The sequence below is a fragment of the Scardinius erythrophthalmus genome (assembly GCF_964197995.2).
Source record: "Scardinius erythrophthalmus genome assembly, chromosome: 7".
In the NCBI taxonomy this organism is placed as follows: domain Eukaryota; kingdom Metazoa; phylum Chordata; class Actinopteri; order Cypriniformes; family Leuciscidae; genus Scardinius; species Scardinius erythrophthalmus.
In genome coordinates, this window is record NC_138227.1 from 5172825 (window position 1) to 5192542 (window position 19718).

The window sequence follows — 19718 nt, forward strand, 5'->3', positions numbered from 1 at the left end:
TTTGCTAGGGACTGCAAATGAAAATTAGCCTGTATGGCTAAATCTGGCACATTTAAATTTTGGACTTTGTCCTCATGTTGATTAATGTGCGTTGTCCCTTTAAAACAAAAACAAAAAACAAACAAACAAAAAAAAACAAAAGGGCATTATACCACCCCTTTAATTCAGCTCTAAATATCTTACACTGGGTGTCTTTGCCGACCTCTTGTGGGAAACAAATTTATATAACATAATATTTCATGACTCTAGCCACTAGATGGCCTTACAGCTCTATATGGAGCAAATGAGCTGTTCCGCTGGGTCCTAAAGTCAGTTTAACTTCAGTATGCATTCAGATACACATGTAGACATTATAAAATAATATTTTGTGTAAAGTTTTAGCATTTTTAGTTAGAATTTTGAGCATTTTTATGTGTACTCCTCAAATCCTTTACATTTTTTGTGTATTCGTTGTTCAAGTGCGACAAAAGCCCTAGGGTCTTAACCCCTCTGATGGACACTAATTTTTTTTTTTTTAAATTTCAAAAATAATTTTCGGGTCAGTATCGCCCGAGGGAAGGTTGAGTGTTCTTAAACTGCTCTCTGATTGGTTGTCTTTCAGCATCCGTGCACACAGAGCTCTATCGGTCGTTCCTGGCGATCCACGAGTCGTGTCGGGAATTCGGAGCCACTCCTAGTCAATACCTGAGCTTTCTGCAGGTGTACCAGTCCATCTACAGCTCCAAACGCAAGGAGCTGACCCACAAACAACAGCATCTACAGGTGAGCAGCTCCAGCAGCTCCATATGCTAATGTTGTGTCAATGAAAGTAACATAAAGAGGATTTCACGTATCTATGGCAATCGCCAACAATACACTGTATGGGTCAAAATTATAGATTTTTCTTTTATGGCAAAAATCATGAGGATATTCAGTAAAGATCATGTTCCATGAAGATATTTAGTAAATTTCCTACCGTAAATATATAAAACATGTATTTGTGTGAGTGAATGCTGCACAATCGCCAACATAAATGAACAACTTTAAAGGAGATTTTCTCAATGTTTCGTTTTTTTTGCACCCTCAGATTCCAGATTTACAATAGTTGTGTCTCGACCAAATATTGTCCTATCATAACAAACCACACATCAATGGAAAGCTCATTTATTCAGCATTCAGATGATGTATAAATCTCAATTTCAACAAATTGACCCATGTGACTGGTTTAGTGGTCCAGGGTCACATTTATTAAGGAAAACATGATCTGTTACAGAAATATGACACAATGTCTATGGATTTAAATAAACAAGAGGAAATAATAGTCCAGTGGGGTGATGAATGTTGCTAAATAATAGCAAACGACTTCTCTGAAGAACTACGCTCCATCAGAGGAAGTAGCGATGGGTAAATCGGTCCAAACACCATTAATTATCCAATTAACAGTGACGTCACAGTCGATTGATATACTGCCACCATCAGGTCGAGAATAAAAAGACAGGGTCGTAACGGTTGTCATGTGACTGCAGGCGGGCGTGGCCAAGCTGAATGAAGCGAAGGCATTGGTGGATGAGTTGAAGCGGCGGGCGGCCGAGCAGAGCAGCTTGTTAAAGACCAAACAAGCCGAGGCGGATGCAGCCCTGCAGGAGATCACCGTCTCAATGCAGGTGTGTGTGTGTGTGTGTGTGTGAGACACGTGTGTGAATTAACACGCAGCGTGAGGCTGCTCGAGGGTCTTCACATGTGCTGCGTTTCAGAACGCCAGTGACCAGAAGACGGAGATGGAGAAGATCAAAGAGAGGATGGCACTGGAAGTCTCCAAGACTGAAGAGCGGAAGAAGAAGATAGACGAGGAGCTCAGAGAGGTTCAGGTGAGCGCGCTAACTCTCGGAACATAGGAAACCTTAAAGAAATACAATTAAATATATTTAAAATAAAGTATTTTATTTCCGCTAGTTCGCCAAGGCAACATTTCTCTATTTTATTTAGTTTAACTTGGAGTACTAAAATAAAAATAACAATTACAATTTTTATATGAAACACAAAAATATTTCTCAAATTTTAACTCAAATTAAAGTGAAAACAGACAACACAAAATAAAATCTTATTCAAAATATTAACAAAAACATCCAGGGTTATTATAGGTTTTTTAATTTTAAACTTTTTTATTATATTCATAACAATAGAATATACCTTTTTAATGCTAAATAATAATAATATATATATATTTTAAATATGTAAATATTTATTTTTAATTGAGATTTTCTGTTTTATTTTCAATTAGTTTTCAATGTAGTTTTCATTAGTGTTGGCTATCACTTTTAGTTTTTTTTTTCTTCATATTTAGCTTTGATTTTTTTTTTTTTGTATTTTATGTCTGCCCAAGTTACTGCAAGTGATAACTGATATAACTTAAACACACTTTAACAATGATAGATTTATCAGGGTCAGCTAGTTATCATCAGCTAGGCAGGTTATAAGTATTTTAATTTAAAAAGATTATTTCAGTTACTTTTAGCTTTCGTTATACACCAGTCCTGATCATCTGAGTATAGCCCTGATCCAAGGAGATTATAGTTATTTTTAAACCTTTTAAAATATTTTTAGCATGTAATATTTAATTTTTTTGATTCAGATTTTAACGTTAGTTAGGTTATCAAACATGTTTTTCATGTGTGTCAGCTGTATTTAGTTTTCACTAATGTAAATAACAGTCCTGATCTTATGTCCAGTGTTCCAGTGTTCTCTAAAAACCCACATAAAACATATGAACCCTGACTTATGTTGTGTGTGTATGCTTGCCTGTGCTGCTTTGTGTGTGTATATGTGTTTTTGTGTGTCTGTGTCTGTCTGTGTGTGTGTATATATGTCTGTGTGTGTCTGTGTGTTTGTGTGTGTCTGTATGTGTTTCTGTGTCTGTGTGTGTGTTTGTGTGTGTGTGTGCGCGTGTGTGTGTGTGTGTGTATGTGTCTTCGTGTGTTTGTGTCTGCGTGTGTGTCTGTCTGTCTGTGTGTCTTTGCATGTTTGTGTGTGCGTGCGCGTGTGTGTGTGTCTGCGTGTGTGTGTGTCTGCGTGTGTGTGTGTGTGTCTGCATGTGTGTGTGTTTGTCTGTCTGTATATGTGAGTGTATGTGTGTTTGTCTGCGTGTGTGTGTGTGTGTGTGTGTGTGTGTGTGTGTGTGTGTGTCTGCGTGTGTGTGTTTGTCTGCGTGTGTGTGTGTGTGTCTGCGTGTGTGTGTGTGTGCGTGTCTGTCTGTCTGCGTGTGCATGTGTGTGTGTGTGTGTGTGTGTATGTCTTCGTGTGTGTGTGTGTGTCTGCGTGTGTGTGTGTGCGTGCGTGCGTGTGTGCGTGTGTATATGTGTCTTCGTGTGTGTGTGTCTGTGTGTGTGTGTGTGTGTGTGTGTGTGTTTGTCTGTGTGTGTGTCTGCGCGTGTGTGTGTTTGTCTGTCTGTCTGTGTGTGTCTGTCTGTCTGTCTGTGTGTGTGTGTGTGTGTGTGTGTGTGTGTCTGCGTGTGTGTATGTGTGTTTGTGTGTGTGTGTGTCTGCGTGTGTGTATGTATGTGTGTTTATGTATGTGTCTGTCTGCATGTGTTTGTGTGTGTGTGTCTGTCTGCGTGTGTCTGTGTGTGTGTGTGTGTGTGTGTGTGTGTGTGTGTTTGTGTCTGCGTGTGTGTTTATGTATTTGTGTGTGTGTGTGTGTGTGCGCGTGTTTGTCTGCATGTGTGTCTGCGTGTGTGTATATATGTGTCTGTGTGTGTGTGTGTGTGTGTGTGTGTGTGTGTGTGTGTGTGTGTGTGTTTTCCTCAGCCCCTGGTCGACGAGGCTAAGCAGGCAGTAGGGAACATTAAATCAGAGTCGCTCTCCGAGATCCGGTCGCTGCGAATGCCACCCGACGTCATCAGAGACATCCTGGAGGGGGTGCTGAGGCTCATGGGAATATTTGACACGTCCTGGGTCAGCATGAAGAGGTGAGAGAGACACACGTGATGTGAGTGGGAGCCGCTCTGCCATTATCCATGCTTTATATTCCCCTTTAATGGCTGTAACGTAATGAATCCTGCCTTTATTTATGCTGTTTATCTCTTCCCGGGAAATTAAACTGTCATATTTCTTATTACACCTCTCATACTCTTCAGGCTAAATGATCCAGCTTCATTCTAGACTAATTAATGATTTTAATTTAGCATTGCAAATAGACATGTGGAGACGTCAGGTCATTTGCTTTTGGTTAAAACATTAAATTAGCTGAATAATTGAAGAGCTAATGGAGTGTTTGTAAACGCCAGTTTCTTAGCCAAGCGAGGAGTGAGGGAAGACATCGTCACGTTTGACGCGCGCAACATCACGCACGACATCCGACAGAGTGTGGAGGAGCTTCTGCAGAGAAACAAGGCATCGTTCGACCCGAAGGTTAGAGAAACTAGCTCACATTGTACATAGGCAATGAACTGACACTTTTCTCACAAATATTGTCAAAAACAATCTCACCAAATCAGAGATTTGCCTCACTTCACCTTTAAAGAAAATATAGTTTTTTTTACATTACGACACTATTTTCATTACAGTTAAGCACATTTTCCACTCAAATTCCCATTAAAAACTAAACTTTTACATTTCTGGCTTTAAATTGCATTACAGTTCAAAAGTTTGGGGTCAGTAAGATAACTTTTATTAAAGAAATGAACACTTTTATTCAGCAAGGACGCACATAAATTGATCAAAAGTGACAGTAAAGACATTTATAATGTTACAAAACATTATATTTCACATAAATGCTGTTCTTTTGAGCTTTATTTTCATCAAAGAATCCGGAAAAATAAACAGTTTCCACAAAAATATGAAACTGTTTTCAACACTGATAATAATCATAAATGATCATCATATTAGACTGATTTCTGAAGGATCATGTGACACTGAAGACTGGAGTAATGATGCTGAACATTCAGCTTTGATCACAGGAATAAATTACACTTCACTATATATATTCACGTAGGAAACAGCTATTCTAAATTATCATAATATTTCACTGTTTTTACCATATTTTTGAATATTTAGCAAGAATATTTAGCATTTTACTGTATTTCTGATCAAATAAATGCAGCCTTTGTGAACAGAAGAGACTAAAAAATTTATCTATATCACTATTAATGTAAAAAAATAGTGTATTTGGGATTAAAAAAATGAGTATTTGGGATTAAGTGTGCTTAATTTTCTCAAAAAAAGAGAAATTTTTGGTTGAAATGAAATGTTCTCACACACATTCACTTCAGAGTACAGTCGTGTTCATAATGAACGCTCTTCTGAGAGGTTAGTTTGGTAAATGTGACCGTGAGCGATCCTCTGATGGTCAGATGTTGTGTTGCAGAACGCCAAGCGTGCGAGCGCGGCCGCCGCTCCTCTGGCCGTCTGGGTGAAGGCCAACGTTCAGTACTCGCACGTCCTGGAGAGGATCCAGCCACTGGAGACGGAGCACGCCGGCCTGATGGAGTCCGTACACACACGAGCAAAGCATGCTGGGGCTTTACTGAGGGCCGCTTTCTGACGCTTTCTCTCTGTGTCCTGCCAGAAACCTGCGCAAGACGGAGAACCGCAAGAACCGGCTGGAGAAGGAGCTGAACTCTGTGGGAGAGAGAGTTCTGGAGCTGAAGGAGAAGTAAGACTCGGGAGAAAATACACACGCAATTGAGTCCAACAGAGTTTGGCGTTAGCGTTTTGCTAAACTAATGCAATTTTTTAACTGGCTTGAAAGCATTTACAAATATTTAATGTACACAGAATAGTCAACTTTTCCTGTAATTGGATTATTATTTATTTATTTTAATTGTTTTATTTATTATAACTACTTTTATTAAAACTTTCAATATTAAATTCATCCATTTTGGTTGAACATTTTGTTGTTGATTCAAACAGAGTTTGGCGTTAGCGTTTTGCTAAACGAACACATTATTTTAACTCGCTCGAAAGCATTTTCTGAGATTGCAGCAGTGCATTACAGTGTTTTTTTGTTTTTTCATTGGTATGCTATTATAGTTTTTTTTTTATATATTTTGAATTAGATTTTATTTATTAGTTTCATTTTAAATTTTAGTTTAAGTTTTTTTTTTTTTTTCAGTTAATGTTAATTTTTTTTCCTATAATACTTTTTTATGCTTTTATTTTTAGTTAACGATAATAACCCTGGTGGCATTCTGGCATTGCCTTCACACATGCTGCATGCAATATTGGCTTTTGGAACAATGAGCATGTCCTAGATGCCTTAAATGCTGTCTATGTAGCTCACTAGTGTGTGTGTGTGTGTGTGTGTGTGTGTGTGTGTGACATTTCCTCTCTGGTGTCCAGATTTCAGTGTCGTACGACTGAAGCAGCAAAACTGGAGTCTGAGGTGAGCAGAGCACAGGAGACCATCAGCGCAGCGGAGAAACTCCTGCAGCAGCTGGACGGAGAACACACTCGCTGGACCGCACAGGTGTGTGTGTGTGTGTGGTTCAGGTATTCCTTACATTGTGGATAAAATGCCCTCACAAGGAAAGTAATACAGACAGAAAACAGCTAATAAATCAGACTAAGTGATGTTTTCTGAAAATGTAGAAATGCAGAACGTTTTTTTGTGATGGGCAGGTTTGGTGGTAGGGTTAGTGTAATAGTATAAAACAGTATAAAAATCATTATGTCAATGAAAAGTCCCTAAGAAACATGGAAGCCGAATGTGTGTGTGAGTGTGTTTGTGTGTACAGGTCCAAATATATATATATATACTATACTTATATTTATATATACACTATATTTATATATACACTATTTTTTATTTTATTTTAATCTAGTGTTCTGCATGTTTCTGTGATGGTTGGTTTAGGCCATCTAAAATATCAGTAACCTGATATAAAGTCAATGGAAGTCTATGCAATGTCCTCAGTAATATCGTGAAACAAACGTGTGTGTGTGTGTGTGTAGGTGGATGAGATCAGTGAGGAGTTGGACACTCTTCCTAAGAGAGCTCAACTATCTGCTGCTTTCATCACGTATCTTCCTGCGGCTCCTGAAGACCAGCGGCGCAGCAGCCTAGACGACTGGATGAGCAGCTCAGGACTGCAGAGTAACACACACACACACACACACACACACACACACACACACACACACACACACACACACAGCCTAGACGACTGGATGAGCAGCTCAGGACTGCAGAGTAACACACACACACACACACACACACACACACACAGCCTAGACGACTGGATGAGCAGCTCAGGACTGCAGAGTAACACACACACACACACACACACACACACACACACACACACACACACACACACACACAGCCTAGATGACTGGATGAGCAGCTCAGGACTGCAGAGTAACACACACACGCACGCACGCACGCACGCACGCACGCACACACACACACAGCCTAGACGACTGGATGAGCAGCTCAGGACTGCAGAGTAACACACACACACACACACACACACACACACACACACATACACACACACTAGAGCTTAGATTCTCTGCCCGAGCCTGGACTCGCCCGATATTTCCCGCAACTGTCCTCGGGCCGGGTCGGGTCGGGCCCTTGATAAAGCACGTCACATGTCATGCGCAGCGTCTCGTCCACTCGCACTCGCAGTCTCGCACGCGTGACACATCACACCTGCTGTGCGTGCTGTAGCATATATTCTGTAGCTTGCTTGAAGAAGCAAAGAAAAAAAAATAAAACAGGAGAATTAACTTTGAGCAAGTTTGGAGGAAAATCGGAGGTATGGAAACATTTTAAATAGTCGTGGGGAGTGACAACATATGTGTTGGCTTTGTCTCGTGCATTAAATGCAGCACGCTGCCATGACAGCAAAAAAAAAAAAACGGGGACTTCGACGATGAACAGACACATGAAGTGTGTCTTGCCATGACAGAAATTATGATAGTAGTCAGCCTCAGCCCTCGATGTCCTCTTTTGTTACTTTTCCGATCCATTCAATTATTTCTGAATAAACAAACAAAGCAGTTTACATGCTTCTTCCTTGTCGCATTATTTATTAAGATAATAATTAATAAATGCATGCACAATTGTGAATATGATAAATGTTACAGATATGTTTTATATGCACAAAAAATGCCTTTTAACGTGCAAAATTCAGAATTAAATGAATGTGCTGCAATTTGTTCAAAAAGAGAGTCTGTACGTGTTTTAGCCATTGAATAAGCACATTTAGTTTCAAGTTTGTTAAGTTTTGTTTTGAAGAAAGCTTTTCTTTAAAGTGAATTTCGTTTAGTATAAATTGTATTTTGATTTTAATACATTTCTCATCAACCAATTGCCTGGATTTATAGGCCTAAAAAGCAATTTACCAGACATCACGACATGGAGTCGCGGGCGCGCCGCGGTCACTTACACCATTTGAAACTCGCGCTGTCACCGAATTTTCAAATGCACATCTTGCTTGTTGCTCACACACACATATTATGTTGAAATAACAATATGTTGAAGTAACATTATTAATAATAATTAATCTTTAAGAATATTTGATTGAATGCTGAATGTTGTGCTTGTCCAATTTAATAAAATTAAAACTTTAGTTGTGATAATAAAATAATTGAATATTTAATATTGAGTGGCCAATTTTTGCTCATTTATTAATAGTAGTTATATTATATAACTGCGCAGCTCCCCCCTGTAGCCTAAATGAGCACAGCAGCACCTGCGTTAAAAAAATTCTGGCGCCGCCCCTGGTTTTAACGGCCGACATATTAAAAATGGTCGGGTTTAAATCGGGCTCGGGCTCATAATTACAGTGAACGTGTCGGGCCGGGCCGGGCTCGGACACAACGGGCTCGGGCTCGGGTAGGGTCGGGCTTGATTTGTTGGGCCCGATCTAAGCTCACACACACACACACACACACACACACACACACACACACACACACACACACACACACACACAGCCTAGACGACTGGATGAGCAGCTCAGGACTGCAGAGTAACACACACACAAACACACACACACACACACACACACACAGCCTAGACGACTGGATGAGCAGCTCAGGACTGCAGAGTAACACACACACACACACACACACACACACACACACACACACACACACACACACACACACAGCCTAGACGACTGGATGAGCAGCTCAGGACTGCAGAGTAACACACACACACACACACACACACACACACACACACACAGCCTAGACGACTGGATGAGCAGCTCAGGACTGCAGAGTAACACACACACACACACACACACACACACACACACACACACACACACACACACACACACACACAGCCTAGACGACTGGATGAGCAGCTCAGGACTGCAGAGTAACACACACACACACACACACACACACACACACACAGCCTAGACGACTGGATGAGCAGCTCAGGACTGCAGAGTAACACACACACACACACACACACACACACACACACACACACACACACACACACACACACACAGCCTAGACGACTGGATGAGCAGCTCAGGACTGCAGAGTAACACACACACACACACACACACACACACACACAGCCTAGACGACTGGATGAGCAGCTCAGGACTGCAGAGTAACACACACACACACACTCACACACATACTCTAGTACTTCAACTTTTTTCATTTAATACTCAAATTTATTTTATTTCAGCTTTGCTTCAATTACCAAAAATAATTTTTAATTGTTTTAGTTTTAGTAAACGATAACAGCACTGTCATTGAACATGAATACATCACCCAATCAGTAAACACACAGCATTTGACTTTGGAAAACCTTTATGATTATGTTGGACACCATTTTTAGCTCTTTTGATTGGCCGAGGCTTTAACAGTGGTGCTCTCTGATTGGCAGAGTTTGATTTGCGTCACTTCCTGTGTTCTGAGAGCGAGCAGCTGATCTGGAAGGGTGAAGGGCTGCCGTCTGATGACCTGTCGATGGAGAACGCTCTGGTCATCCTGCAGGTAACACACACATAGACCACTCTGTTCATCTGTGTTCCCATAATGCCCAGCGTTCACTCATTCATGTCTGTCTGTCCGCATGCTGACATCAGATTAATGAACTAAGATCAGTGGTAAGATTGCACATGTTTACTTAGAAGTGTTGACTTCCCATACTATGCTGTACTAAACCATACCATTCCCACTATCCTATACCATACCATATCATTCCCACTATCCTATACCATACCATTCCCACTATACTATACCATACCATATAATTCCCACTATCCTATACCATACCATTCCCACTATACTATACCATACCATACCATACTATGTCATACCATACCATTCCCACTTTACTATACCATACTATACCATTCCATACCATTCCCACTTAACTATACCATACTATACCATTCCCACTATCCTATACTATACTATACCATTCCATACCATTCCCACTTTACTATACCATACTATACCATTCCATACCATTCCCACTATCCTATACCATACTATACCATTCCATACCATTCCCACTTTACTATTCCATACTATACCATTCCCACTATCCTATACCATATCATACCCACTATCCTATACCATACTATACCATTCCATACCATTCCCACTTTACTATACCATACTATACCATTCCATACCATTCCCACTTTACAATACCATACTATACCATTCCCACTATCCTATACTATACTATACTATACTATACTATACTATACTATACTATACCATTCCCACTATACTATACTATACTATACTATACTATACTATACTATACTATACTATACCATTCCCACTATCCTATACTATACTATACTATACCATTCCCACTATCCTATCCTATCCTATACTATACTATACTATACTATACTATACTATACCATTCCCACTATCCTATCCTATACTATACTATACTATACTATACTATACTATACTATACTATACTATTCCCACTATACTATACTATACTATACTATACTATACTATACTATACTATACCATTCCCACTATACTATACCATACCATCCCACACCATTCCCACTATACTATACCATACTAAACCATTCCCACTATACTTTACCATACCATTCCCACTATGCTATACCATACCATGCCATACCATTCCCACTATCCTATACCATACTATACTATATCATACTATACCATTCCCACTATTCTATACCATACTATACTATACCATACTATACCATTCCCTCTATACTATACCATACCATACCATACCCACTATCCTAGACCATACTATACCATTCCATACCATTCCCACTATACTATACCATACTATACCATTCCCACTATACTATACCATACCATACCATACCATTCCCACTATACTATACCATACCATACCATTCCCACTATCCTATACCATACCATACTAGACCATTCCCACTATACTATACCATACTATACTATACCATTTCCACTATACTATACCATACTATACCATTCCCACTATACTTTACCATACCATTCCCACTATGCTATACCATATCATACCATAACCATACCATTCCCACTATACTATACCATACCATACCCACTATCCTATACCATACCATACCATACTAGACCATTCCCACTATACTATACCATACTATACCATTCCCACTATACTATACCATACTATACCATTCCCACTATACTTTACCATACCATTCCCACTATGCTATACCATATCATACCATAACCATACCATTCCCACTATACTATACCATACCATACCCACTATCCTATACCATACCATACTAGACCATTCCCACTATACTATACCATACTATACCATTCCCACTATACTATACCATACTATACCATTCCCACTATACTTTACCATACCATTCCCACTATGCTATACCATATCATACCATACCATACCATTCCCACTATCCTATACCATACTATACCATTCCATACCATTGCCACTATTCTATACCATACCATACTATACCATTCCCACTATACTATACCATACCATACCATTCCCACTATCCTATACCATACCATACTAGACCATTCCCACTATACTATACCATACCATACTATACCATTTCCACTATACTATACCATACTATACCATTCCCACTATACTTTACCATACCATTCCCACTATGCTATACCATATCATACCATAACCATACCATTCCCACTATACTATACCATACCATACCCACTATCCTATACCATACCATACTAGACCATTCCCACTATACTATACCATACTATACCATCCCCACTATACTATACCATACTATACCATTCCCACTATACTTTACCATACCATTCCCACTATGCTATACCATATCATACCATACCATACCATTCCCACTATCCTATACCATACTATACCATTCCATACCATTGCCACTATTCTATACCATACTATACCATTCCCACTATACTTTACCATACCATTCCCACTATCCTATACCATACTATACCATTCCATACCATTGCCACTATTCTATACCGTACTATACTATACCATACTATACCATTCCCAGTATCCTATACCATACTATACTATACCATACTATACCATTCCCACTATACTATACCATACTATACCATTCCCACTATACTATACCATACTATACCATTCCCACTATACTATACCATACTATACCATTCCCACTTTACTATACCATACTATACTAAACCATACTATACCATTCACACTATACTATACCATGCTATACTATACTATACCATACTATACCATTCCCACTTTACTATACCATACTATACCATACTATACCATTCCCACTTTACTATACCATACTATACCATACTATACCATTCCCACTTTATTATACCATACTATACCATACTATACCATTCCCTCTATAATATACCATACCAAGTGGGAAAAAAAGTGGAAGAAAAAAAAAAGAACTTGCGTCTTATTGGTCAGTGAGTTTATATAGCAAAAATGTATCTTAATAATGGTAAAAAATGTCACTTGATTACAAGTAAAGTTTCACTGTGCAAACAGGCCTTGAAATAAAATCCCTGGCGTGAATGTCTTATTAACTTAGTAATTATTTTTTAACCGTTTTTCCTTATCTAATATTTTGTATGTCTAATACAGCTGCTTTTTTGGAAGTATGATCTCATCTTAACTGATTGAACCATTTGACGTGTGTGTGAGAAGTTAAAATTAGTGTTCTAATGGAGTCTGGTTTCTATGGTGACCCACCGTCATGTTGCCATAGAGAACAAGAGAAATGAAAGAACACCTGCAGGAAATAGAATCTGACGAAACCTGTCAGGAACCGTATGGCTCATATTTCACTGGGAAATCAACATAAAAAAGTGTTTTTTGCATAAAGAAAATGAAGCCTGTTTCAAGATTTTATGAGCAATTAAACACATTTGTCCTCCAGATTCTCATTGTTTGGGGTGAAATATGAGCTGGACACGTTCCTACTCTTGTTATACAGAAGTTATACATTATTTATTTTAATTTATCTTAAAATTATTTAGATAATTCATTTGTGTTATTTCCCATTGACTGGAAACTTCTCTTTTCTACTCTTCTTGTCTCTCTCATCTCGTCTTGTCTCTCCTCTCTTCATCTCTCCTCTCCTCTCGTTTCTTCTCGTCTCTCCTCATCTTGTCTCATCTTCTCTCGTCTCTTCTCCTGTTTTCTCATCTCGTCTCTCCTCTCCTCCTCTTCTCGTCTCTTCTCCTCGTTTCTCATCTCGTCTCTTCTCCTCGTTTCTCATCTCGTCTCTCCTCTCCTCCTCTTCTCGTCTCTTCTCCTCGTTTCTCATCTCGTCTCTTCTCTCCTCCTCTCGTCGTCTCTTCTCCTCGTTTCTCATCTCGTCTCTTCTCCTCGTTTCTCATCTCGTCTCTCCTCTCCTCCTCTTCTTGTCTCTTCTCCTCGTTTCTCATCTCGTCTCTTCTCCTCGTTTCTCATCTCGTCTCTCCTCTCCTCCTCTTCTCGTCTCTTCTCCTCGTTTCTCATCTCGTCTCTCCTCTCCTCCTCTTCTCGTCTCTTCTCCTCGTTTCTCATCTCGTCTCTTCTCCTCGTTTCTCATCTCGTCTCTTCTCCTCGTTTCTCATCTCGTCTCTCCTCTCCTCCTCTTCTCGTCTCTTCTCCTCGTTACTCATCTCGTCTCTCCTCTCCTCCTCTTCTCGTCTCTCCTCTCCTCCTCTTCTCGTCTCTTCTCCTCGTTTCTCATCTCGTCTCTCCTCTCCTCTTCTCGTCTCTTCTCCTCGTTTCTCATCTCGTCTCTCCTCTCCTCCTCTTCTCGTCTCTTCTCCTCGTTGCTCATCTCGTCTCTTCTCCTCGTTTCTCATCTCGTCTCTCCTCTCCTCCTCTTCTCATCTCTTCTCCTCGTTTCTTATCTCGTCTCTCCTCTCCTCCTCTGCTCGTCTCTTCTCGTCGTTGCTCACCTCGTCTCTTCTCCTCGTTTCTCATCTCGTCTCTCCTCTCCTCCTCTTCTCGTCTCTTCTCCTCGTTTCTCATCTCGTCTCTCCTCTCCTCCTCTTCTCGTCTCTCCTCTCCTCCTCTTCTCGTCTCTTCTCCTCGTTTCTCATCTCGTCTCTCCTCTCCTCTTCTCGTCTCTTCTCCTCGTTTCTCATCTCGTCTCTCCTCTCCTCCTCTTCTCGTCTCTTCTCCTCGTTTCTCATCTCGTCTCTTCTCTCCTCCTCTTCTCGTCTCTTCTCCTCGTTTCTCATCTCGTCTCTTCTCTCCTCCTCTTCTCGTCTCTTCTCCTCGTTGCTCATCTCGTCTCTTCTCCTCGTTTCTCATCTCGTTTCTCCTCTCCTCCTCTTCTCGTCTCTTCTCCTCGTTTCTCATCTCGTCTCTCCTCTCCTCCTCTTCTCGTCTCTCCTCTCCTCCTCTTCTCGTCTCTTCTCCTCGTTTCTCATCTCGTCTCTCCTCTCCTCTTCTCGTCTCTTCTCCTCGTTTCTCATCTCGTCTCTCCTCTCCTCCTCTTCTCGTCTCTTCTCCTCGTTTCTCATCTCGTCTCTCCTCTCCTCTTCTCGTCTCTTCTCCTGTTTTCTCATCTCGTCTCTCCTCTCCTCCTCTTCTCGTCTCTTCTCCTCGTTGCTCATCTCGTCTCTTCTCCTCGTTTCTCATCTCGTCTCTCCTCTCCTCCTCTTCTCGTCTCTTCTCCTCGTTTCTCATCTCGTCTCTTCTCCTCGTTTCTCATCTCGTCTCTCCTCTCCTCCTCTTCTCGTCTCTTCTCCTCGTTTCTCATCTCGTCTCTCCTCTCCTCCTCTTCTCGTCTCTTCTCCTCGTTTCTCATCTCGTCTCTCCTCTCCTCCTCTTCTCGTCTCTTCTCCTCGTTTCTCATCTCCTCTCCTCCTCTTCTCGTCTCTTCTCCTCGTTTCTCATCTCGTCTCTCCTCTCCTCCTCTTCTCGTCTGTTCTCCTCGTTTCTCATCTCGTCTCCTCTTGTCTTGTTTCCTCTCGTCTCCTCTTGTCTTGTTTCCTCTCGTCTCTCCTCTAATCTCTTATTCTCTCGCCTCATCTCTCATCATCTCATCAACTCTCGTCTCATCTTCTCTCGTCTCTTCTCCTGTTTTCTCATCTCGTCTCTCCTCTCCTCCTCTTCTCATCTCTTCTCCTCGTTTCTCATCTCGTCTCCTCTTGTCTCTCGTCTCTCTCTCCTCTTCTCGTCTCCTGTTTTCTCATCTCTTCTCCTCTTGTCTCTCCTCTCCTCCTCTTCTTGTCTCTTCTCCTCGTTTCTCCTCTCTTCTCCTCTCGTCTCTCATCTCTCCTCCTCTTGTCTCTTCTCCTCGTTTCTCATCTCGTCTCCTCTTGTCTCTCGTCTCTTCTCCTCGTTTCTCCTCTCTTCTCCTCTCGTCTCTCATCTCTTCTCCTCTTCTCCTCTTCTCGTCTCTTCTCCTCTCGTCTCTCATCTCTTCTCCTCTTCTCGTCTCTTCTCCTGTTTTCTCATCTTGTCTCCTCTTGTCTTCCCTCTCCTCATCTTCTCATCTCTTCTCCTCGTTTCTCATCTCTTCTCCTCTTGTCTCTCCTCTCCTCCTCTTCTTGTCTCTTCTCCTCTCTTCTCCTCTCTTCTCTCATCTCTCCTCCTCTTGTCTCTTCTCCTCGTTTCTCATCTCGTCTCCTCTTGTCTCTTGTCTCTCGTCTCTTCTCTCGTCTCTTCTCCTCATTTCTCCTCTCTTCTCCTCTCGTCTCTCATCTCTTCTCCTCTTCTCGTCTCTTCTCCTCTCGTCTCTTCTCCTCTTCTCGTCTCTTCTCCTGTTTTCTCATCTTGTCTCCTCTTGTCTCTCCTCTCCTCCTCTTCTCGTCTCTTCTCCTCTCTTCTCCTCTCGTCTCTCATCCCTCCTCTTCTCGTCTCTTCTCCTCGTTTCTCATCTCGTCTCCTCTTGTCTCTCGTCTCTTCTCCTCGTTTCTCCTCTCTTCTCCTCTCGTCTCTCATCTCTTCTCATCTTCTCCTCTCTTCTCCTCTCGTCTCTCATCTCTTCTCCTCTTCTCGTCTCTTCTCCTGTTTTCTCATCTCGTCTCCTCTTGTCTCTCCTCTCCTCCTCTTCTCGTCTCTTCTCGTCTCTTCTCCTCTCGTCTCTCATCTCTCCTCGTCTCTTCTCCTCGTTTCTCATCTCGTCTCCTGTTTTCTCATCTCTCCTCCACTTCTCGTCTCTTCTCCTCTCGTCTCTCATCTCTCCTCCTCTTCTCGTCTCTTCTCCTCGTTTCTCATCTCGTCTCCTGTTTTCTCATCTCTCCTCCTCTTCTCGTCTCTCATCTCTTCTCCTCTTCTCGTCTCTTCTCCTCTCCTCTCTTCTCCTCTTCTCGTCTCTTCTCCTGTTTTCTCATCTTGTCTCCTCTTGTCTCTCCTCTCCTCCTCTTCTCGTCTCTTCTCCTCTCTTCTCCTCTCGTCTCTCATCCCTCCTCTTCTCGTCTCTTCTCCTCGTTTCTCATCTCTTCTCCTCGTTTCTCATCTCCTCTCCTCCTCTTCTCGTCTCTTCTCCTCGTTTCTCATCTCGTCTCTCCTCTCCTCCTCTTCTCGTCTGTTCTCCTCGTTTCTCATCTCGTCTCCTCTTGTCTTGTTTCCTCTCGTCTCCTCTTGTCTTGTTTCCTCTCGTCTCTCCTCTAATCTCTTATTCTCTCGCCTCATCTCTCATCATCTCATCAACTCTCGTCTCATCTTCTCTCGTCTCTTCTCCTGTTTTCTCATCTCGTCTCTCCTCTCCTCCTCTTCTCATCTCTTCTCCTCGTTTCTCATCTCGTCTCCTCTTGTCTCTCGTCTCTCTCTCCTCTTCTCGTCTCCTGTTTTCTCATTTCTTCTCCTCTTGTCTCTCCTCTCCTCCTCTTCTTGTCTCTTCTCCTCGTTTCTCCTCTCTTCTCCTCTCGTCTCTCATCTCTCCTCCTCTTGTCTCTTCTCCTCGTTTCTCATCTCGTCTCCTCTTGTCTCTCGTCTCTTCTCCTCGTTTCTCCTCTCTTCTCCTCTCGTCTCTCATCTCTTCTCCTCTTCTCGTCTCTTCTCCTCTCGTCTCTCATCTCTTCTCCTCTTCTCGTCTCTTCTCCTGTTTTCTCATCTTGTCTCCTCTTGTCTTCCCTCTCCTCATCTTCTCATCTCTTCTCCTCGTTTCTCATCTCTTCTCCTCTTGTCTCTCCTCTCCTCCTCTTCTTGTCTCTTCTCCTCGTTTCTCCTCTCTTCTCCTCTCTTCTCTCATCTCTCCTCCTCTTGTCTCTTCTCCTCGTTTCTCATCTCGTCTCCTCTTGTCTCTTGTCTCTCGTCTCTTCTCTCGTCTCTTCTCCTCATTTCTCCTCTCTTCTCCTCTCGTCTCTCATCTCTTCTCCTCTTCTCGTCTCTTCTCCTCTCGTCTCTTCTCCTCTTCTCGTCTCTTCTCCTGTTTTCTCATCTTGTCTCCTCTTGTCTCTCCTCTCCTCCTCTTCTCGTCTCTTCTCCTCTCTTCTCCTCTCGTCTCTCATCCCTCCTCTTCTCGTCTCTTCTCCTCGTTTCTCATCTCGTCTCCTCTTGTCTCTCGTCTCTTCTCCTCGTTTCTCCTCTCTTCTCCTCTCGTCTCTCATCTCTTCTCATCTTCTCGTCTCTTCTCCTCTCGTCTCTCATCTCTTCTCCTCTTCTCGTCTCTTCTCCTGTTTTCTCATCTCGTCTCCTCTTGTCTCTCCTCTCCTCCTCTTCTCGTCTCTTCTCGTCTCTTCTCCTCTCTTCTCTCATCTCTCCTCCTCTTCTCGTCTCTTCTCCTCGTTTCTCATCTCGTCTCCTGTTTTCTCATCTTTCCTCCACTTCTCGTCTCTTCTCCTCTCGTCTCTCATCTCTCCTCCTCTTCTCGTCTCTTCTCCTCGTTTCTCATCTCGTCTCCTGTTTTCTCATCTCTCCTCCTCTTCTCGTCTCTCATCTCTTCTCCTCTTCTCGTCTCTTCTCCTCTCCTCTTGTCTCCTCTTGTCTCTCCTCTCCTCCTCTTCTCGTCTCTTCTCCTCTCTTCTCCTCTCGTCTCTCATCCCTCCTCTTCTCGTCTCTTCTCCTCGTTTCTCATCTCGTCTCCTCTTGTCTCTCGTCTCTTCTCCTCGTTTCTCCTCTCTTCTCCTCTCGTCTCTCATCTCTTCTCATCTTCTCGTCTCTTCTCCTCTCGTCTCTCATCTCTTCTCCTCTTCTCGTCTCTTCTCCTGTTTTCTCATCTTGTCTCCTCTTGTCTCTCCTCTCCTCTCCTCCTCTTCTCGTCTCTTCTCCTCTCTTCTCCTCTCGTCTCTCATCTCTCCTCCTCTTCTCGTCTCTTCTCCTCGTTTCTCATCTCGTCTCCTGTTTTCTCATCTCTCCTCCTCTTCTCGTCTCTTCTCCTGTTTTCTCCTCTTCTCGTCTCTCATCTCTTCTCCTCTTCTCGTCTCTTCTCCTGTTTTCTCATCTTGTCTCCTCTTGTCTCTCCTCTCCTCTCCTCCTCTTCTCGTCTCTTCTCCTCTCTTCTCCTCTCGTCTCTCATCTCTCCTCCTCTTCTCGTCTCTTCTCCTCGTTTCTCATCTCGTCTCCTGTTTTCTCATCTCTCCTCCTCTTCTCGTCTCTTCTCCTGTTTTCTCCTCTTCTCGTCTCTCATCTCTTCTCCTCTTCTCGTCTCTTCTCCTGTTTTCTCATCTTGTCTCCTCTTGTCTCTCCTCTCCTCTCCTCCTCTTCTCGTCTCTTCTCCTCTCTTCTCCTCTCGTCTCTCATCTCTCCTCCTCTTCTCGTCTCTTCTCCTCGTTTCTCATCTCGTCTCCTGTTTTCTCATCTCTCCTCCTCTTCTCGTCTCTTCTCCTGTTTTCTCCTCTTCTCGTCTCTCATCTCTTCTCCTCTTGTCTCGTCTCTCATCTCTTCTCCTCTTCTTGTCTCCTCTCCTGTTTTCTCATCTCGTCTCCTCTTGTCTCTCGTCTCTCATCTCTTCTCCTCTTCTCGTCTCTTCTCCTGTTTTCTCATCTCGTCTCTCATCTCGTCCCTCCTCTTCTTGTCTCTTCTCCTCGTTTCTCCTCTCGTCTCCTATTGTCTTGTTCCTCTTGTCTCTCCTCTCCTCTCTTCTTCTCTCGTCTCATCTCGTCTCATCAACTCTCGTCTTCTCTTGTCTATTCTCCTCTTATCTCCTTTCGTCTCCTCTTGTCTTTCATCTCTCCTCTTCTCTTCTCGTCTCGTCTCGTCTCGTCTCATCTTGCCTCTCTTCTCGTCTTGTCTCCCAGAGTGCTTCTTGTCCATTCTTGATCGATCCGTCCTCTCGTGCGACAGAGTGGTTGCGAACTCATCTGAAAGCACATCGTCTGGAGGTCATAAACCAACAGGTAAACACACACAC

General features: G+C 42.4%; 1 protein-coding gene across 2 annotated transcripts in view; it reads left to right on the forward strand.

Annotated features, from left to right (window-relative positions):
- The window catches only part of dync2h1 (dynein cytoplasmic 2 heavy chain 1), a 209961-nt gene that overhangs the window by 147215 nt on the left and 43028 nt on the right, over nucleotides 1-19718 (forward strand). For both annotated transcript variants that reach the window (XM_081371030.1, XM_081371031.1), the window contains 11 exons: nucleotides 602-762; nucleotides 1506-1643; nucleotides 1734-1847; nucleotides 3784-3944; nucleotides 4263-4386; nucleotides 5342-5463; nucleotides 5543-5629; nucleotides 6316-6442; nucleotides 6928-7069; nucleotides 9839-9948; nucleotides 19606-19704. In XM_081371030.1, the coding sequence (XP_081227156.1) occupies nucleotides 602-762; nucleotides 1506-1643; nucleotides 1734-1847; nucleotides 3784-3944; nucleotides 4263-4386; nucleotides 5342-5463; nucleotides 5543-5629; nucleotides 6316-6442; nucleotides 6928-7069; nucleotides 9839-9948; nucleotides 19606-19704 (1385 nt within the window). The remainder of the gene's footprint in view (nucleotides 1-601; nucleotides 763-1505; nucleotides 1644-1733; nucleotides 1848-3783; nucleotides 3945-4262; nucleotides 4387-5341; nucleotides 5464-5542; nucleotides 5630-6315; nucleotides 6443-6927; nucleotides 7070-9838; nucleotides 9949-19605; nucleotides 19705-19718) is intronic.